Source organism: Urocampus carinirostris, chromosome 5 (genome assembly GCF_059441175.1).
Source record: "Urocampus carinirostris isolate Australia breed hairy pipefish chromosome 5, RoL_Ucar_1.0, whole genome shotgun sequence".
NCBI classification, from domain to species: domain Eukaryota; kingdom Metazoa; phylum Chordata; class Actinopteri; order Syngnathiformes; family Syngnathidae; genus Urocampus; species Urocampus carinirostris.
In genome coordinates this window covers 37,777,423-37,800,120 of record NC_142353.1, presented here as the reverse complement: position 1 = coordinate 37,800,120, position 22,698 = coordinate 37,777,423, and the positions used below count along the sequence as shown (strand labels likewise).

Genomic DNA, 22,698 nt, shown 5'->3' with positions numbered 1-22,698 from the left:
TGGTTAGCGCGTGTGCGGCACAAATGGGTGGGTTCAAATTCAGCTACCGGACTTCCTGTGCGGAGTTTGTATGTTCTCCCCGTGCTTGCGTGGGTTTCCTCCGGGGACTCTGGTTTCCTCTTGCACTCCAAAGACATGCATTTCAGGTGGATTGGCCAGTCCAAATTGTCCCTAGGTGTGAATGACCGAGCGAGTTGTCTGTCCCTGTGTGCCCTGCGATTGGCTGGCAACCAGTTCAGGGTGTCCCCTGCCCACTGCCCGATGATTGCTGGGATGGGCTCCAGCACCCCCGCGACCCTACTGAGGATAAGCGGTGCATCTAATGAGATCAGCAGAGACATATATTTATAATTGTTGAATGTTTTCCATTTTTAACGATTTATTTTTCTTATTAATTTGCTTTTATTATCTTACTTTCCTTATTTTTAAACCCTATCATGTTGTTTTACAATATTATATTTAATTGCATTTAAACTTTCCATTCTATTGTCAAATATGCTATATGCACAACATACAGCACATTACTTCCTCTTCCCCCCTGCAAAAACGCAATAATTAAGACACAATACAAATAACAAATAGAAGCAAGTAAAAAAAAGAAAAGAAAAAGTATGCATATGAAAATATATAAGGTGTCTGATAAAAAAAATGTGACAGAATCTAAATATAGCAGTTTTGTATTAAGTGGCAGAAGACGGATAGAGAACAGGGAGAGAGTTCAGAGTCCTGACAGCCTGATAGAAGAAGATGTCCTTGAGCCTGCTGGTTCTGGCTCTGAGATTCTGCTGTCATTTCCCTGACGGCAGCAGGTTGATGAGGCCAGGTTGCTAAGATGTTAACAAGAGTCAAGATAGGGAACGCACCCTGAAAGAACCAAATGTTTCCGGCCTTGTCTTCGAAAGCAGCGTCCACGTTTTCGGGGATGCCTCGCCAGTGCCGCGACGCTAGGGCCGGGTAGCCGCTCTCCAGACGTCCGTCACGGATTCGCCATACGTAACCCGACTTGAAGAAGAATAGCTCGCCGCGGATTATCGACGCCGCGTCAAAATCCGTCTGACACGCGTCGGGCTGAAAAAAAAAAAGAATAATCGTCAGTTGGATCGCAAACACGTATGACATAAACTGCCTATTAGCATGCTAATCGCTATAAGCAATGCCAGATTAATACACCAATTTTTTTTCTAGTTGGGCTAATATTACTATCCCAGGATAATTGTCTTGCTCATTGATTTGCTTGTCAACTAGCTAAGATGATATGTTTGATAGCATGTACTGTATACTACAAGTAGTATTAATGCTAAAATATTAGCATGGTTATTAGGCAGGTTCATCTCTAGTATTTGTAATTGATAATATATGCCACAGAAGCTAATGTAATATATGTACTGTAATCCCTCATTTATCACGGTGAATGGGGACCAGAACCCTTCACAATATGAGAAAAACTGCAAAGTAGCACCTACGTAGCGCTCTACAAACCCACGCTCACAGCAATGGTTGACATTAGATAATGGATCGCGACTGCATGAGTGCTGTTTATTCCAGACAGAAATAACCCCCAAAAAAAGAGGCCAAGCAAGACAAAAACTCGCTTTCTCGTCTCCCGCTCACAGGTATAGTCAACTGGGGATAACGGATCACGCTCAAAACAGTGCAAGGCATTTATGGCTTGCCACAATGACACGCTTCAGCAGCCTGAACCTGGAAAAAAGAACTCTGGCAGCCCAGTTCTTTGAAATGGTCAACCGTAGATAATGGATTTCGGCCACAAACTTGCACTTCCTTTTAGGCAGACCAGAATTGCAGGCCACTGTGGCATGCTTCAGCAGCCCGATCAGGAAAAATAGTGCTCTGCCAGCCACTGGTCTCAGCGAGTCAACTGGGGATAACAACGGTTCATTTCGTTTTAAAAATGCCTTCTGCTAGTCCCCACTCAAAGCAACATGGGATTGAGGATAATGGGTTGAGGCCAAACAAGTAGTTTTTTTAAGTGAAAATACAGGCCCGACAAAAGTGCTCCCTGTCAGTTCCTGTACGCAGCAATATGTGATCAGGGATAATGGATCGCCGCTGCACGAGTGCACCTCTCTTTTAAGTGACTAGAACATATACCAGGCAGGAACTACTCAACCACTCACACAGTCATCTGCTTTTTACCGGCTTTATTTCACCCGAGCTACAAGTCATTGTTCGTTCCCGTGGCTACCACCGCCACCCCGCTGCACCAAGGTCAATTGAGCAGGCTGATCCAGAGGAGGGGGCTCCGGAGACGGCGATGCAAGCGAGAAAAAAGAGCAGGTCTCCATGCAAGGCTAAAAGCCCGAGCTACCCAACCTCCTACTCCCTAACGTGTGCTCACAGGAAAACAAGCTAGATGAGCTGAGAACCAGGATTTCATCTCATCTGATCTCATTAACTGCACCACTTATCCTCAGTAGGGCCCCGGAGTGCTGGAGCCCATCGCAGCAATCATCGGGCAGTGGGTAGGGGACACCCTGAACGGGTTGCCAGCTGATCGCAGGGCACACAGGGACAGACAACTCACTCGCTCATTCACACCTAGGGACAATTTGGAGAGTAGCTGCCGGTAAGCCGTGTGCGTCTTTGTCAACAACTCGTGGTGTGGAGACATACAGACTATTAAGAAGCACTGTTCACCAGTGTTCCCTCCAAGCTGCGCGCGTGAGCAGTTCTGCACTGCTCGCACATTCTCAGCGCACAAGAAAATCTAGCCAGCGCACAAAAATGAGGGCTCAAAATTACTAATTAAGAAGCGAATTAAGTCAAAGTTACAGTGCATGAAGGTAAAAATACACGGGTTCCCCTTACATTGTGTCCTAAATGCGGGATTTTGAAGTCGAGTCGAAGTAGAACGAAGTTGAGGAAAGTCAATAGAGTTTGTCGAGAACCGGCTTCTTCGGCTCGGCTCACTAAAAGAAACCGGCTCTTTTGGGTCCTAAACGGCTCTTCAGGTTGTTTTTGCTTCTTTCATCCCAACATGACCAAATATTGTGTAAAATTATGCACAAAATGACTTGAAGGAAGGGGGGAATAGAACAAAAAAGAAAAACATACCAAAATGAAAAAGTAGTGAAAAGCTGAGAAAAAAAAGAGAAAAAAGAAGGAAAAATTTAGGAAAAAGCCAGAAAAAAAGAAAATAAAGAAATGTAGAAAAAAAAAAATAAAGAACAAAAAGAAAAAAGTAACAGCTCTGAAAAAAATAAACACATTGAGATTTTTTTTAAAGGAATTTAAAAAAAGTAGAAAAAAACACGGAAAAAATAAGAAAACGTTTGTGTTGCATTCAAATAATTTCCAATGATATCAAGTGAATCTTGTTGCCAACATTGTACTTCCACTCAAAAATGTGATTAAGTGCAGTTCTGTATCTTACAACCGACTAAATAAGCCCCCAAAAATGTTAATATTGTGCGACAAAATATATCAGGAAAAAAAAAGAAATGGATATCTTGTGAAAGAATTGTAAGAACAAAGGACGTTTGTAGGCCGTACAACCTTTGCAATCGTACATGAGTCAATTCATTCAAAAGAGAAAAATCATTTTGCATTGCCAGAAACTCAGCAAAATGTAACTTGATGTCAAGTTTTGGACATGTTTGACCATGATTTAGTTGCCACACTTGGGATTATGGTTGCTCACTGTTGTTTCAAGCGTTGCTCACCGACTTTGTGTGAACGCTCAGACCTGTGGAAAATTAGGGGGAACATTGCTGTTCACCCGATGTGGAGTTTTTGACTATCCCTATTATCCGAGGGAATTTACTGCTGTGTTTTTGATCGCTGTCTACATCCCCCCCACTCTACGCACTCCACGGCGCCATCAGTGTGCTGGAGACTGCTCACCCCAATGCTGTTTTCATCACCGTCGGTGACTTTAACCAGTGAAATTTACGGACTGTATTTCCTAAATACACTCGATCACATTTACAGTAACGTCCGCAATGTATACAAGGCTTTACCCCGCCCCCACTTTGGACTCTCTGATCATATCTCTCTGTTTATGTACCCGGCCTACAGTCAAAAACGGAAACAAACAAACCCGATCATAAAACAAATCAAGCTCTCAAATTTAGAGACTGCACTCTGCATGACTGTATTGCCACAACTGTTTTTAAAGCTGTAGCCACTCTGGATGACTCTTCTGCAAGATTATGTTGAGTATGCTGGGTACATTAGCACTTGTGTTGATAACATCGTACCCACCATAAGACTCAGGAAGTTTCCAGATCAGAAGCCCTGGATAAATTCTCAGGTATGCCGCATGCTGCCTGCTCGATATGTTGTACACAAATCAGGCAATGAGGCTGAGTATAAAGCTGCTAAGTACAGACTGAGGAAAACCATACAACGGCAAAGTGACAGTACAGAGAAAAACTTGATGGGTTTTACTATACCTCTGACTCTGGGCGGATGTGGAGAGACTTGCAGCACATCACAGACTAAAAGACCACAATCAGCTCTGCAGACAGCCAGCCAGACGACCTCAATCCATACTCCACCCGCTTTTAGGCCACAAACAGCGACACCGAGACACGCACACAAACCTGGACCACCGGACTCATCTCACCACAACCAACAGTTTCATCAGGTCAAGTACGCAGAGTCCTAAAGAAAATTAACCCCCACAAAGCAGCAGGACCAGACAACATCCCTTTCTGTGCTCTCAGAGTAAACCTCCATCTTCAACCTTTCCCTCAGCCGAAGCACAGTTCCCTCCTGCTTTAAGACCACAACCATAGTCCCCGTCCCTTAAAAGACCCCACCCACCTGCCTGAACAACTACAGACCGGTAGCACTCACTCCAATTATTACGAAGTGTTTTGAGAAAATAGTTCTACCCAACATCCAGAGAAGCATCCCACACAACCTGGGCCCCCTACAGTATGCCTACAGAAACAACAGATCCACCTCAGATGCCATCACAGCTGTTCTTCATCATTCCCTGTCCCACCTGCAAAACAAGGACTCTTACATCAGGATGCTTTTTGTAGATTACAGCTCCGCCTTCAACACCGTCACCACATAAACTCACCCACAAACTATCCACAATCGGTTTGCACCCCAACCTCTGTGACTGGCTCCTGGACTTTCTAACTGGCAGACCCCAGTCTGTCAGAATTGAAAATTGGACATCAGCCAGCATCACCACCAACATAGGAACCCCACAGGGATGTGTCCTCAGCCCAATCCTCTACACCCTCTTCACCACGTTTGCGTCATCTCCGACAAGGACAAAAATCATCCTGAAGTTCGCAGACAACACTGCAGTGATAGGTCACATCATTACGGGGGACGAAGCACTCTACAGGAGGGAAGTGGCAAGTCTGGTGACATGGTGGGGGGACAACAACCTCACCCTCAATACGGACAAGACAAAGGAGATTATGGTGGACATGAGGAATTTACCTGGCATCTTGAAGTAGTGCGGGTGAGCAGCTTTAAGTACCTGGGCGTGCATATCGCTAAGGACCTCACAGGGACCCTCAACACCACACAGCTAGTCAGAAAATCTCAACAGCAACCGTACTTCCTGAGGAGGCTGAGGAAGTTTGGAATACCAAGCAAGATCCTCAGCAACTCCTACATTTGCATCGTGAAGAGCATCCTGACCAGCTGCGTCACTGTTTGGTACGGCAGTATCATAGCCATGGACTGCAGACGCCTGCAGAGAGTGGTTAAGAACGCTTTGAGGATCACCAGGACTCCAATGCCCTCTCTGCAGAGCATATACTACCACAGAGTCCACAGGAAGGCTGCCTCCATCATTTTGATATTCGAAATATTATATTATGTATACGTGTATATAGTTTCTTAGATTTATTACGCTGGCAACTGTGTGGACAGCAAAGTAATAATTTCATTGTGCAGGGAATCGTGATTTCTTTACTGTACATATGACAATAAACACTTTGAATCTTGAAAAAGAGCTGCCAGGCCCGACTAAAATGCGCTCTGCCCTATTTGCAGAAATATGTGATTGGGGATAATGGATCGTGGTCACACTGGTGCAGATAACTCTTTGATTGATAGAACAGGAAAAAAAGAGCTGCCAGGCCGGATAAAAATGTGTTCTACCGACCCCCCCTCGCAACAATATGTGATCGAAATTTGGGATAATGGATCTCAGAATATTTTTCAACCCGTGATAAACACTGATGCCGCAAAATGAAGAAGCGAGCGATGACAGTATCATCATGTTGCTAACACGTTTGCATCAAATTGTATAGACTTACATGTGGGAGAATCTCGTTGGTCTCCGGATGGTCCGGTGGAGGTGGCGGGCGCGGTGGAATAGTGGGCGGTAGCGTGGTTTGAGGCCTTGTGCCGTAAAGGAATTGAATCCCTCGCCGATCGTCGGCACTCAGTCTGAGCGGGTAAGAGAAGGAGTAGTAGGCGGACATGATGGCGCCCGGCACCTCCGAGTGAAGGAGGCCGAGCACGTGGCCGAATTCGTGAGCCGCCACCTGGAGCAGGTCCGTCCCTGAACCACAAAATGTTAGCTTGTTAGCTTATTTAGTACAACCTTTGCTAGCATTTTAGAACACTCATTATTAATATTAGGTTTATGGCTATTTTTTGGCAGTATGTTTGCCCGCATGTTAGCTATTTCACATTTGTTATCATTTTACTATGTTTTTTAGCAAACTACTATGAGTTTTAACTTGCTAGCAAGCAGGGTGGGCGTTTTGTTGGAATGCTAATCTACCCTTTGTGGTATTTTACTGCACAGGTATTTTTTTCTTTTATAATTGGTTAATTTTTTTCCCGATCCTTTATCATGCTCTATGTCATCTTTCATGTAAATGGAGAAACAGAATGTGAATTAGCATGTCTGGCTAACACTTAGCATGCCAATGACCTGATCTGGTTTCAACGCCATAGTAAAATACCTTTTAGCATCATAATCAATAGTGTTTTCATTATAACTTTGATAACTATGATAATTCCATTAGCATTTATATATATCTAGCTGGTATGTTTTGTTAGCATGTTATTCTACCTACCCTTCTTCTCTTTCGATGGCTTGATTGTTTTTATATCGTTGGGCTAATTATTTGTTATTTATCACATTCAATGACAGGATGCTTAGTATTTTGTTAGCATCCTTCCTCTAACCTGACAATGGGAATTAGCATGTCTGGCTAACAATGAAAATTCCAGAGCAAATTGGCCAAAAAGATGACCTGTTGAGTCAATGTCTCCGACAGGGACAGCAGAACACTGATGAGAGTGTAGAGGAGGAGCAGACATCCTGGAAGGGCAAGTTCCTACATGGAAAGTACCACCGTCAGATAGAGGAGGTGGCTGACATCAAGAAATCCTACCTGTGGCTGGAAAATACAGGACTGACAGACAGCACAGAAGCTCTAAACCCAGCAGCACAAGAACTGGCCATAAGCACAAGAGCCGTAGAGGCCAGGACCTACCAGAGTAGATCAGACCCAAGACATCTGTGCAAAGATGCCCCTGACACAGTCAAGTACATCGTGGCAGGGTGTAACACGCTAGCTGGAGGCTAAAGCAAGTAGCTGGGATAGTATACAGGAACATCTGCAACCCGTATAGCATAGAAGTACCCAAATCCCATTGGGTCATACCACATAAAGTCACTGAGAAGAACAGGGCCAAGATCCTGTGAGACTTCAGCTATCAGACTGACAAGCAACTCCAGGCTATCCAAGCGGACATGGTGCTGGTGTACAAATAGCAGAAGAGGGTGGTGATGATAGATGTAGCAAACCCAGCCAAGGCCAACATCAGGAAGAAGGCACAAGAGAAACTGGAGAAGTACCAAGGACAGCTGGAACAGATATGGAAGGTTAGGGCCAGCTTGGTCCCCCTGGTATGGGGGGCACTTGAATCAGTAACACCCAAACTGGTAAGGGTGGCTCCAACAGATTCCAGGAACAACATGCGAAGCCTCAGTCCAGGAGAGACCAGTCCTAGGAACAGCTAAGATACTATACGCAGAACCCTCTGGTACAGGACCTGAGTCTGAGGGTGATACAGACACCACTCCACCAGGGGTTAAGAGGAGATTCTTCGTCTTATAGCTCGGGATTTCATTTTTGGGGGAGCGTGGTTGTTCAAAACTGGATATATGTTTTCAATTATTCATTTATTTTAGGTTAGTTTGTGCTATTGAGTGCGGCAAAATTCGCATTTTGTGATAAGTTGAATTAGTATTAGCAATGGACATTACCCATGTAATTTCCGAGCGTCCAGGACTCGTCGTAGTCGAAGTGGACGTCTCCTTGGCGATGAGTTTTGGGGAAGAAGGCGTGGGCCAGGATCCCGCCCGGGCCGTCGAATGGCAGGCTGTCGCCGTGCCAGTACCTGCAAATGATAATCTATTTAAATCCCGATTTGCGTGTGGGGTGTTTGTATGTGACTTATAGGCTTCGAAACAGCGGAACCAAATTTCTTAAACATTTACGCAGTTGTACTTCCGTCCTCTTTGACTGTCTTTAGCTAGGTTTTGTGTCGAAGCGGCAACAATAATATGGACAAAACAGTTAAACATCTGCTTTTGCGTTGTCTGTTTTCCGGATTCTCTCACGACCCCTGGCCGCCCAATAGGGTACTGCAGCATCCAACCAATGACCACTTCCTTCAATCTTCTATCTTCATTTTCGCTTGTGAAGGATTTTATACATTTTACTATAAAGGATTTTATACAAGTTGCATTTTTTTGAATGCAATGAAGATTTTTCACAGAGAAGGCTTAAGTTCAATGACAGGTCACGCCGTTCCAAATACGAATGTTTTGTTTAGTTCTGTTGATAACAGGACTCTGACGGAGAAGGCCAGGCACTGATTTGATAATCGCTCGGGGTCCAGACATCAAGGAGACGAGGTGGAGTCCACGTGGGGAGTCTCTGGCCCGCCCATGGGAGGAGCCGACACGCCACCTTGTGAAAAAGGCGTGGGCCGGGAAAAGATAGAGGAAGGGAGAAGATCGATCGAGAGAGAGGCTGGACAAAGACTAATTCGACTAATTCGGCTAATTCGATGGAATTTACTTAGTTAAATACTTTAAGAAATTTAATCTGCCCCCGTGTGGAAATGCCGGAAACGAGCATGCGTTGTTAGGTTACGTTTGGTCAATGGAGTCAGATAACTACCCGGTAATTCGAACAATTTGGTAAACGGTACATTTGTTGTATTTATTTCCCAACACTTGTTACATAAAAGTCAATCAAAATCTTTCAAAATAAAAGTGAAAATACAAAACCCGGCATTCACATGGAGGGAAGAGCTCGGAAGGGTTTTCCCCGCACCTGGTGAAGTCGATGCGGATGTCGGCTTTTCCGGTTCGGATCTCGGTGAAAGTGAGCGGCGTCACCTCGCTCCAAACTTGCAAAGCTTCTCGGAAAACGCGCCGGACTTTCTCCTCGCCCATCTGCCACGGGAAGCGCACGATCCTAACCACACAAATTCATACCAGAAATATTAGAGAATTACTAAAAAACTAAATATCTAATTTAGTGCTTAAAAATGATGATAATAAGAGTATGAGCATGGATGTTAAGAGGGGACTGTATGAGTGTGATTGTGCTGACTTTGTTGTATGGTGCAGAGACTTGGAGACTGAACGCAGATTTCAGAAGGAAAATAAATGTTTTTGAGATGAAGTTTATGTTAGGAGTGACAAAATTTGATAGATTGAGAAATGAAATTGTGAGACACAGAGCTGGTGTAGTAGTGGAACTGAGCTAGCCTGTGGTTTATGGCATTGGAATAGAATAGAATAGAATAGGATAGAATATACCTTTATTGTCATTGTTACAACATGGGATATATTGTGACAACGAAATTGGACATGGCACTCCAGGTCCACATTTTACAGTGAGGATAAAGGTTTTGGAACCCAATTAGTGGTATAGTGGTAAGCATAATTGCCTTCTGAGTAATTAACCTGGGTTTGATTCCCATCTAATGCAGAATGATGGCCACTACTTTCAAATTTTGATGAATGTTTGATACTAGTGGACCTGTCTTTATTTATTATTGGAGGCAACCATTTCAATGTTTTTGGCAATAGCGATATAGTGGTAAGAATAGCTCTGTTCCGAGCAAATGACCTAGGTTCGATTTCCAGCTAATGCAGTATGCTGACTATATTTTGCCCCCATGAATGTTTGATATTACGGGACCTTCTGAACATTTTTTGTTGTAAATTCCAGCTGTTTTTATTTATTTTTGGAGGCGGCCATTTTCAATGTTTTTGGCATTAGCAATATAGTGGTTAGCATAGCTACCTTCCAAGCATTTGACCTGGGTTGGATTCCCAGCTAATGCAAGATCAGGGAGTTTTGAAATGACCTTCTGTAAATTCCACCTGTTATTATTTATTTTTGGAGGTGGCCATTTTGGAAGTGCGTGGAATTAGCGGTATTCTGGTAAACATAGCTGCCCCCCAAGCAATTGACCTGGGTTTGATAACAAGCTAATACAGGTTTATGGGCTCTTCTTTTCAAATGTTGCCCCTATTTGGGTACCTTCCTAATGATGTTCTGTAAATTCTACCTGTTTTTTATTTTTTATTTTTGGAGGCGGCCATCTTGGAAGTTGGTGGTATAGTGGGTTAGCATAGCTGCCTTCAAAGCAGTTGACCTGGATTCGATTCCCAGCTAATGCAAAACTATGGATTTTTTTTTTCAAATTTTGCCCCACGAACGTTTAATTTTAGGCAGCCTTCTTTTCTTAATGACCTTCTGTAAAGTCCATTCTGACTGATATTTGATTTAAATCGGTATAAAATTTAGTTCAGCTTTTTTTTTAAGCTCAATCCAAGCATTGTTAGCAACAAAATTGTTGAATATGTGAAGCTATAATTATAATAATGTATTGACAACGTTAACTACATATCCAATACCAACATTAAATTTAAGATGTATTTATTTAATGTCCATCAAAGTCTGATTCATTATCAGATACACCAAATAGTTGTTTCCCTTGTCGTACTTCTTTGCGTTTATTTATTTGTTGTTTCTGTTTTCTCCATTCTTTAACATTCGACTATGGTACCGTGACTAGAAATAGTGTGATCATGAGAGAAAAATCCAATGCCTTATCACTCGTGCTCTAGTGTTTAATTGTTGTGCTCTTTTGCTCTTATGGCCGTGACCCAGGTTCGATTGCCATTGCATTAGACGTTTGTGATTGCCATATTTTGCGACGGATTCAACATTCTTTGACGAGTAATTTGCTGTCCAGCCCGTTGTCCAATCACCTACTTTGTGTCTAACTTGACGTTAATTAGATGTTTCAGTTCGTACAAGTCTTTAGAGCGTTTAGCCTGTTAGCTTTGCCAACCTGTAGGTGAGATCATTTTTGTCCAGGCGTCCCCCGTAGAGGACAAAGCGTCTGCGACGGTGTCCCGGCGAAAAGACACGCCGCCGTTGGCCATCAGGAAAGTCGGGGACTCCGCAGCGCGGCCGCTTGCCCGGCTTCCAGGTGCCGTTGGGCAGCGCGACGTCCTCAAGGAGATTGTGGACGAGAGGAAGCTTGACTCGTTTCTTCAACTCGGGGAATTTGTTGGACACCTGTAGGCACCATGGTCGGTTAGCTGCCAGTTCTTTTGAATATCTGTTTTTGGAACATGCTATTGTGACCCCTGTTAAAAAGCGAGTTAGACATAAATAAAAGATATCATTGAATATCATTGTCGTGTCCAGCATGGTCGCCGTGGCAACCGGCTGGCCCCGCCCCCTGGGAAACAGCTGAAGCAGATCGCTTAATTTGCGCGTTTGCTTCTTAAGGGGGGTTTTGCGGGTGCTGGCTCATTGCATTTTCTGTTCTGCATTTTCCGTCTGCATTTCCCGTTCTATTTTGCCCTGTTCTGTTTTGTTTGAGTCGGAAGAAACCTGTGTTTGCACGTTTTTAGTTAAAGCCTGTTTTTGATCTGTTTTGTCCCTGAGTTTTGGACAACTTTTATTTTGCCAAATAAACGTTTTGATCGTCAACGCAATTGAGTTCTCCCTTCCTGCCTCCTGCCTCCGTTCTGGTCCGGTCCCCCGTGACAATCATAGCAAGGGTCGATAGCCAATCTTTTGTCAACGCTCGCTGCCGGCAGAACACGCCAGAGAATATAATTGACAGAACCTGCTATTATGATGGCAATCGTTAGCAAGACGTTGCCTGGAATTGGTAAACCAATTCTCTCCTTTTCTTCGTTTTGACTCCACCCGGTGACAGTGTAATTCACAAAGGACAAAAAAAAGGATCTAGATGAGTTTTGGTGAGTTTTAATCTGTTTCTCATTGTAGTTTTAAAAGGTTGTTTTGATGCAACAAGAAAATATTGCTCATGGTAATGGATTATATCAATTAAATCATATATTAGGCCTTCTTTTAATATTTTATGTGTATTGATTATATTTTTAGGGGCAGCACGGCGGCGCAGTGGTTGGTGCGTGAGCGGCACAGTTCTGAGGTCGTGAGATCGAACCTCCTGTGTGGAGTTTGCATGTTCTCCCTGCGCTTGCGTGGGTTTCCTCTGGGCACTCCGGTTTCCTCCCACATTCCAAAAACATGCATGCCAGGTTAATTGGCCGGTCCAAATTGTCCCTAGGTGTGACTGAGCGAGCGAATTGTCTGTCCCTGTGTGCTCTGCAGCTGGCTGGCAACCAGTTCTGGGTGTCCCCTGCCCACTGCCCGAAGATAGCTGGGATGGGCTCCAGCACCCTCTGAGACCCTACTGAGGATAAGCGGTGCAGATAATGGATGGATGGATTATATTTTTATAATGTGACCTGACTTGCCTATTTTCTGTGTAAATTTAAGTTATTTTAACTTGCTTGGGCTATTGTAGTCAACCCTTTCATCTTCCTGGATGCGTAGCCGTAGATGGCTCGACGTTGTCAAAGCTTAATCTTGAACAAAATACTGAATATATTTCTTTTGATGGTCTGATTCAAGGCCAGGTTCTTCTGCCTCCTGGAAAAATTTCTCGATTCCATGGACGATCGGAGGTCTCGGTGATCCTTGTGACAAGCTACCCGGACCAGAAATAAAACAAGGATCTGATTCATCACAGAGCTTCACATCAAGGCCACGGTTGGAATTGGATTATTCCTTCGATATTTACTGTGGACTCCAGAACTTTGAGTAACCAGGGATAAGTATTTGCCATTATATCTTGAATCCCTAGAGTTTAGGCTTTCCAATGACATGTGGCATAATGTATTTTAATGACTGATAGATAGATAGATAGATAGATTTGGCGGGCCCGTTGGAACATTAAGGTGTTAAATTGCCGGCTCTTGTTCAAATTACTTTTGAATCCAGTGTTGCTTCGATTTTACTCTATATTCATCAAACCTAAACCTAGTCCTGTAGCTTTCCCTCCCTCTGTCTAACAGCATAGGTACCACCAAATATTCAGAACATATTGAGAAATCAGGAGGGAGGCTATGAGTTAAGAAGGAGAAATAACTTCAAAATCTTTAATGCAAGAAAAACGTTGAAAAGTTTCTGTATTTCTGTAGCCGGTGTCAAATTAACAAATGAACAATCTATGTGAGAACCTGAAGCAAAAAAAATATCCATCATTTCCCTTTTTTTAAATTGTGTTACAACACGAAAGCCTTATGGAACAGAACATAACCGGACAAGTTGGCGCATGAACGGATCTCAAACCTTCAGGCACATTGTTACCAAAATGCTACCAGACAGTTTTTAGTGATAATGGATTTTAGATGTAATCAAAAGAAAAATATTGACTAGGTATTGATCCCACTGCCTCTCACATGCAAAGCATGTGGTCAACCATTTGAGCCAATTCCTGTTTCTTAATAATTGTTAATATCACAAAAAAAACTATATATTACATCTTCGACAAGTAAATTTAACTCGAACGTAGGCAATGACCAAACTGTCTCTCACATGCTAAGCAAGCCCTCTACCATTTAAGCTAGTACCCCTGCTTTACTAAATTGTAATGAGACATTAATAACTATATTTTAAATCTTTGACGAACAATAACAATATGGATCTCCCTGTCCCATTCACTAAGTAATAATTAGGAGAATGTGGGCATTGACCCCACTGCCTCTCAAACACTAAAAAAGAGATTCTATCATTTGAGCTACTTTGCCTAAAACATTCATTAAATCTTCAACAACAAGTTACCATATGGAAATTATGGGCATTGATCCTACGGTCGCTCACATGCTAAGTTAGCATTCCACCATTTAAGCTAACTCCCCTGGTCTACCTGAATGTAATGACTCATTATCAACTACAGTTTACATCTTTGACAACAAGTATCAATTCGGAGCATGTGGGCATTTATCCCACTGTCTTTCACATGCTATGCGAGCACTCTACCATTTAAACTGATTGCCCTGTTATCCCTAATTGTATTGACACATAATAAACAACAAGCGAGCGCTCTACCATTTGAGCTAATTCCCCAATCCTGTTTAAACTAAATGACATTACATGTTCAACAATGGAGAATGTGGGCATTGATCCCACTACCTCACACATGCTACGCAAGCGCTCTAACATTTGAGCTAATTCCCCTGTTCTAATTGATGATAATGACACAAATGAAAACTATACAATACATATACTCGATGAGAAATAATTAGGAGACTATGGGCATTGACTCAACTGAACCTCAAACACTAAAAAGACATCCTACCATTTGAGCTACTTCGCCTGTTTTGCAATGTGTAATGACACATAATAAACAATCCATTAAGTCTTCAACAATAAGTAAAACAATGGAGAATGTGGGCATTGATCCCACTGCCTCTCACATGCAAAGCGAGCACTCTACCATTTGAGCTAATTCCCCTGTCCTATTAATTATAAATGACACAAAAGAAAACTATACATTTCATATACTCGATGAGTAATAATTAGGAGATTATGGGCATTGACCCTACTGCCTCTCAAACAATAAAAAGACATCCTATTATTTGAGCTACTTCGCCTGTTTTCTAATGTGTAATGACACATAATAAACAATCCATTACATCTTCAACAATAAGTAAAAACAATGGAGAACGTGGGCATTGATCCCACTACCTCTCACATGCTAAGCGAGCGCTCTACCATTTGAGCTAATTCCCCTGTTTCAATCAATAATAATGACACAAATGAATACTATAAATTACATATACTCGATGAGTAATAATTAGGAGACTATGGGCATTGACCCAACGGAACCTCAAACACTAAAAAGAAATCCTACCATTTGAGCTACTTCGCCTGTTTTGTAATTTGTAATGACACATAATAAATAATCCATTACATCTTCAACAATAAGTAAAACCAATGGAGAATGTGGGCATTGATCCCACTACCTCTCACATGCTAAGCGAGCGCTCTACCATTTGAGCTAATTCCCCTGTCCTATTCAATTTTAATGACACAAATGAAAACTATATATTGCATATACTCGATGAGTAATAATTAGGAGACTATGGGCATTGACCCAACTGAACCTCAAACACTAAAAAGACATCCTACCATTTGAGCTACTTCGCCTGTTTTGCAATGTGTAATGACACATAATAAACAATCCATTACATGTTCAACAATAAGTAAAAACAATGGAGAATGTGGGCATCGATCCCACTACCTCTCACAAGGTAAGCGAGCGCTCTACCATTTGAGCTAATTCCCCTGTTCTAACCAAAAATAATGACACAAATAAAAACTATACATTACATATACTCGATGAGTAATAATTAGGAGACTATGGGCATTGACCCAACTGAACCTCAAACACTAAAAAGACATCCTACCATTTGAGCTACTTCGCCTGTTTTGTAACGTGTAATGACACATAAAAAACAATACATTACATCTTCAACGACAAGTAAAAATTATGGAGAATGTGGGCATTGATCCCACTACCTCTCACATGCTAAGCAAGCGCTCTACCATTTGAGCTAATTCCCCTGTCCTATTCAATACTAATGACACAAACTAAAACTATAAATTACATATACTCGATGAGTAATAATTAGGAGACTATGGGCATTGACCCAACTGAACCTCAAACACTAAAAAGACATCCTACCATTTGAGCTACTTCGCCTGTTTTGTAACGTGTAATGACACATAAAAAACAATACATTACATCTTCAACGACAAGTAAAAATTATGGAGAATGTGGGCATTGATCCCACTACCTCTCACATGCTAAGCAAGCGCTCTACCATTTGAGCTAATTCCCCTGTCCTATTCAACAATAATGACACAAATGAAAACTATACATTACATATACTCAATGAGTAATAATTAGGAGATTATGGGCATTGACCCCACTGCCTCTTAAACACTAAAAAGACATCCTACCATTTGAGCTACTTCGCCTGTTTTGTAATGTATAATGACACATAATAAACAATCCATTACATATTCAACAATAAGTAAAAACAATGGAGAATGTGGGCATTGATCCCACTACCTCACACATGCTAAGCAACCGCTCTAACATTTGAGCTAATTCCCCTGTTCTAATTCATGATAATGACACAAATGAAAACTATACAATACATATACTCGATGAGTAATAATTAGGAGACTATGGGCATTGACGCAACTGAACCTCAAACACTAAAAAGACATCCTACCATTTGAGCTACTTCACCTGTTTTGCAGTGTGTAATGACACATAAAAAACAATACATTACATCTTCAACAACAAGTAAAAACTATGGAGAATGTGGGCATTGATCCCACTACCTCTCACATGCTAAGCAAGCGCTCTACCATTTGAGCTAATTCCCCTGTCCTATTCAATACTAATGACACAAACTAAAACTATAAATTACATATACTCGATGAGTAATAATTAGGAGACTATGGGCATTGACCCAACGGAACCTCAAACACTAAAAATACATCCTACCATTTGAGCTACTTCGCCTGTTTTGCAATGTGTAATGACACATAATAAACCATCCATTACATCTTCAACAATAAGTAAAAACTATGGAGAATGTGGGCATTGATCCCACTATCTCTCACATACTAAGCGAGCGCTCTACCATTTGAGCTAATTCCCCTGTCATATTTAATACTAATGACACAAACAAAAACTATACATTACATATACTCGATGAGTAATAATTAGGAGACTATGGGCATTGACCCAACGGAACCTCAAACACTAAAAATACATCCTACCATTTGAGCTACTTCACCTGTTTTGCAATGTGTAATGACACATAATAAATAATCCATTACATCTTCAACAATAAGTAAAACCAATGGAGAATGTGGGCATTGATCCCACTACCTCTCACATGTTAAGCGAGCGCTCTACCATTTGAGCTAATTCCCCTGTCCTATTCAATTTTAATGACACAAATGAAAACTATATATTGCATATACTCGATGAGTAATAATTAGGAGACTATGGGCATTGACCCAACTGAACCTGAAACACTAAAAATACATCCTACCATTTGAGCTACTTCGCCTGTTTTGCAATGTGTAATGACACATAATAAACCATCCATTACATCTTCAACAATAAGTAAAAACTATGGAGAATGTGGGCATTGATCCCACTACCTCTCACATGCTATGCGAGCGCTCTACCATTTGAGCTAATTCCCCTGTCCTATTTGACACTAATGACACAAAAGAGTCATCAAAATAGTGATCGACAGATTCTTCGATTGAGAAAATAATAGTTTGATGCAGCCCTATTATAAAGCTTTTACTCTCGGCAAACTAACTGAGATTTGGTTCCAGGTCCTTTTTCAGTTGAGCCTGCTCGCCTTCGATCTTAAGTAAGAAAACTGCTTCGTTGTCCACTTGCTTGTTGTGGCGCTCGAACCGCGAAGGTAATTCGAGCCGGCGTGTAACTTTTAAGCCGGGCCTGCACGGACTTGCCGACGCGCTGCAGACAAAACAAAGTCAGCCTGCCAGGTTAAGTTTGATAAGACGTGCTGGGAAACAAGAGTTGTTGATGCTTTTTCAAGATGTGTTTCTCAACTGGTCGGTCGGGACCCAAAAGGGGGTCCTGTTTTTAGTGGGTCGCGGGCCTTTGCCTCGGGAAAATATTGGTAAGAAGAAAAAAAACTTAGGGTGAATTAGACTCCTTAACAGTAGAGGGCGATAATGCCTTGCTTCATCTCTACTTCCTTTCCAGTAAATCAGCACTCTCTCCATTTGTTTCTCCTTCCTTATTCTCTCTTTCTTTATGTCCTTTTTTCTCTCTTTTTTTCTCACTCTGTCTTATTTTCTCTCTCTTTGTCTCTCTCTTTCACTCGCTCTCTAACCCACACAATGTATTTCTCTCTCTCCTATTTTCACTTTTGCTTTCTCTCTTTTTTTTTCTCTCTCACTGGTGCACTTTCTTTCTGTCTTCTCCTTTCTTTCTTTTTCTTTCTCTATCTCTTTCCATTACTCTTTCTTCCCCTCTCTCTGTTTTATCTCCATTTTCCCTCCTTTTTTTCACTTTTCTCTTTCTTTCTATAGCTCTTTGCTCATCTCTCTTTCTCTCTCTCTTTTTCTCTCTCTTGCTCGCTTTATCTTCTCTTATTCATTTTCTCTTTCTTTCTCTCTCCTTTATCTTTTCCTCTGACATTGTTTCTCTTTCTCGGCTTTTTTCTCTCATTCTCTCTTTTGGTTATTTGTCTTTACTCTCATCCCTTTTCTCTTTCTTTTTCTTTATATATCACAGTCTTTGTCTTTCTCTTTCTTTCTCACTTTGTTTTCTTTGTTGCTTACTGTATTTCTTTGTTTTTCTCGCTTGGTATTTCTCTCCCCCTCCCCTTATTTCTCTTTCTTTCATACTGTCTTTCTTGGTTTTTATCGCTACCTTTCTCTCTCGCTTTGTATTTCTTTTTCTTTTTGTATCTCTGCCTGCCCTTATTTTTTTCTGTCTGTCTGTCTTTCTTTTTACGGTACTTTATTTCTTTCCCTCTCTCTCTCTCTCTCTCTCTTTCTCTCTCTCTCTCTCTCTCTCTCTCTCTCTCTCTCTCTCTCTCTCTCTCTCTCTCTCTCTCTCTCTCTCTCTCTCTCTCTCTCTCTCTCTCTCTCTCTCTCTCTCTCTCTCTCTCTCTCTCTCTCTCTCTTGCTCTTTTGCTGTTTATTTTTCTCCCTCTCATTTCTCCCCCTTATTGCTTTCTTTTTAATCTTCTAGTCCTAGTCATGCCCCTTGTAAGAGTTTTTGTCTGGCATGTGCCCCCCTAGCTCAAATGAGCTTGACACCCTTGCTTTAGCCCACAGGTGTCAAACAGGCGGCCCGAAGGCCAGATCAGGCCCGCTAAGGAATTGAATCCGGCCCGCGAGACAACACTCAGAGAAGCGCGAGAGAAAAACAAGCTGCAGGTTGAAATATGTTAACTTGATGTTGCCAAAGCCAGGTGCCTCTCACAAAGACACTTTACTTGTATTTATTTCTCTCTCTCTCTCTCTCCTCTCTCTCTCTCTCTCTCTCTTTCTTTCTTTTCCACCCCTTTTCTCCCACCCTGTCTCTTTCACTCTCTGTGTCTCTCTTTTTCTCTTCCTTTGTTGCTCTTTGTCTCTTTCTCTCTCTTTTAACCTCTTTTGCTCTAACTTCCTTTTTTCCTTTTCTCTCTTTTCTCTTTCTCTCTTCATACCCTTCCGCGCTTTCTTTTCTCTTTTCTCTCCTTCTGTCTTTCTATTTCTCTTTGGATTTCTCCCTTCCTCTCCCTTTCTTTTCCCCCCTCTCTCACGACTTTTTATCTTTTGTTTCTCGCGCTCTCTCCCTCTCTCTCTTTTTCTTTCTTTGTCCCGCCTTCTCTCCTTTTCCCTCCCTCTTTCTCTTATTTCTTTATCTCTCTTTTTCTTTCTCTTTAATCTACTAATCCGGCCCCCGACAGAACGTTTGTTCTATCGTGTGGCCCCTGAGTTAAAATGAGTTTGACACCCCTGCTTTAGCCTAAATTTAGTCTATAATAATAGTTGTCGTTGAGTTTGCCTGGGCCAATGTTGTCCAAATTCAGTTCCTCAAAGAACTTGTCCTGCGGAGTCTGGAAAAAGACGCCTAGACACCAAAATAAAGAGGTCTAGAATCTTGGCTTCTTTTCAACTTTGTTTTACGATAATTTCAAGCAGTTTTTGGCCGGGTGGGTAAGAACTACATGTAAACGTGATATAACACACGCAGATGCCTGAGTCAGTCTGCCTGCTTTTTATGATGTTGTTGACTAAAGGCCTCCTCTGATTGCCACTTCCTGTCCTGCACGCACTCCACGAGTCAGCAACTTTAGATTTTCAGCAAAGCAGAAAAAAAACAGATTAGTCCGTCAGAGCCTTTTGTGTGAAAAACAATATTTTGAGCATTAGGTCAGTCGGTGGCTAATGTTTTGCCGCGTGTGCCAATAAAGGAAACAGGACGTCTTCCTTCTTGTTCTCTGTGGTTATTTGTCTCTCATCTCATCTCATGAGCTGCACCGCTTATCCTCAGTAGGGTCGCGGGGGTGCTGGAGCCCATCCCAGCAATCATCGGGCAGTGGGCAGGGGACACCCTGAACTGGTTGCCAGCCAGCTGCAGGGCACATAGGGACAGACAATTCGCTCACTCAGTCACACCTAGGGACAATTTGGACCGGCCAATCCACTGAAATGCATGTCTTTGGAATGTGGGAGGAAACCGGAGTGCCCGGAGGAAACCCACGCATACAAACATACAAACTCCGCACAGGAAGTCCGGTAGCTGGATTTGAACCCACACAGGAGGTTCCCAAGCCCTTAGAACTGTGCCGCACACACGCTAACCACTGCGCCGTCGTGCTGCCCCGTGGTTATTTGTATTTTATTTTATTTTTGTATCACATAAGTACTTTTTTTTTTCAGAAAATAGCTAAAACTACACGTACTTTGCATGTAAATGTACCCACTGAGCAATGTTCCCTGTAATTTTCCACGGGTCCGAGCGTTCACACAAAGTCGGTGAGCAACGCTTGAAACAACAGTGAGCAAACCATAATCCCAAGTGTGGCAAGATAATTATTTATCAAACATGTCCAAAACTTGACATCAAGTTACATTTTGCTGAGTTTCCGACAATGCAAAATGATTTTTCTCTTTTGAATGAATTGACTCATGTACTATTGCAAAGGTTGTACGGCCTACAAACAATTCTTTCACAAGATATCCATTTCTTTTTATTTCCTGATGTATTTTTTCGCATAATATTAACATTTTGGGGGCTTATTTAGTCGGTTGCAAGATACAGAACTGTACTTAATCACATTTTTAGTGGAAGTACAATGTTGGCAACAAGATTCACTTGATATCATTGGAAACTATATGAATGCAACACAAACTTTTTCTTCTTTTTGCTGTTTTTTATCTACTTTTTTAAAAATTCCTTTAAAAAAAATCTCATTGTGTTTGTTTTTTCCGAGCTGTTACTTTTTTCTTTTTATTCACTATTTATTTTTTTCCTACATTTATTTATTTTATTTTCTTCTGGCTTTTTTCTAAATGTTTCCTTCTTTTTTTTTCTTCCTTTAGTTTCTTTTTTTTTCAGCTTTTCACTACTTTTTCATTTTGGTATTTCTTTACTTTTTTGTTCTATTCCCCCCTTCCTTTAAGTCATTTTGTGCATAATTCTACATAATATTTGGTCATGTTGGGATGAAAGAAGCAAAACAACCCAAAGAGCCGTTTAGGACCCAAAAGAGCCGGTTCCTTTTAGTGAGCCCGGCCGAAGAAGCCGGTTCTCAACAAACTCTACTAACTTTACTCAACTTCGTTCTACTTGGACTCGACTTCAAAATACCGCATTTAGGACACAACGTCAGGGGAACCCGTGTATTTTTACCTTCATGCACTGTAACTTTGACTTAAGTCGCTTCTTAATTAGCAATTTTGAGCCCTCATTTTTGTGCGCTGGCTAGATTTTCTTGTGCGCTGAGAATGTGCAGCTTAGAGGGAACACTGCCACTTAGCGGTGTTTTTTGTCTAAAAAACGTCTAATAAACATCTAAAGTCACTTAGACGTCTATGTTAAAGCTGCTCAACTACAAGTCTAAAATGGACGTTCTCTAAAACCCCTACTAATATAAAAAAACTGACAAGCCCCATCTAATAGAATAGAATAGTGTATATTGTCATTGATAACGACATAGTGTACATTATTTACATCAAGATTAGACGTAGCAATCCAGGATGAGCATTAAATAACAGTTTGGATGACAGAAAAACATTACAGTCATCAACACAGACCAGAATATCATCAGCTGCCCTTGCCCAGTCTAGGGGACATTGCCGGTTTTCAATACCACAGCTAAGTATTTTGCTGTAAACAATGTCCAGTACGTTGTTACAGTATATCACAAAAGTAATTACACCCCACACATTTATGAAAGGATTTCATTGTAGTGTTTAATAGAAGATTGCTAAAAAAACATCGCTTTGGCACAATTAAAAGAAGTCTGTCAGCAAAGGCCATGGCACACTGGAAAGAAAGCCTGTGGTCTGATGAGATGGAGACTAATCTATTTGGCTCAGAGGGTGTGAAGCATGTGTGAGGAGTGAAAACATCTTTGTGCCGTGCCTAAGGTCAAGCATGGTGTTGGGAATGCCATGGTTTGGGGCTGCATGAGTGCAAATGGAGTTGATGAGTTGCATGTCATTGAGGAACACATGAACTGGGAAATATTGGAGCAGAGTATGATCCCCTTTCTCCAGAAACTGGGTCACAGGGCAAGATGACCAAGGCTTT

The 22,698-nt window shown here is 41.8% G+C and overlaps 1 protein-coding gene across 1 annotated transcript in view; it reads right to left on the bottom strand.

The window, feature by feature from the left end:
* mmp11a (matrix metallopeptidase 11a) overlaps window positions 1–22,698 on the bottom strand; it is a 31,421-nt gene that overhangs the window by 2,846 nt on the left and 5,877 nt on the right. Inside the window, exons 2-6 of the mRNA XM_088336693.1 lie at window positions 11,341–11,570; window positions 9,303–9,446; window positions 8,225–8,358; window positions 6,255–6,502; window positions 864–1,068 (exon numbers count right to left, since the gene is read on the bottom strand). Coding sequence (XP_088192819.1) covers window positions 864–1,068; window positions 6,255–6,502; window positions 8,225–8,358; window positions 9,303–9,446; window positions 11,341–11,570 — 961 coding nt within the window. The remainder of the gene's footprint in view (window positions 1–863; window positions 1,069–6,254; window positions 6,503–8,224; window positions 8,359–9,302; window positions 9,447–11,340; window positions 11,571–22,698) is intronic.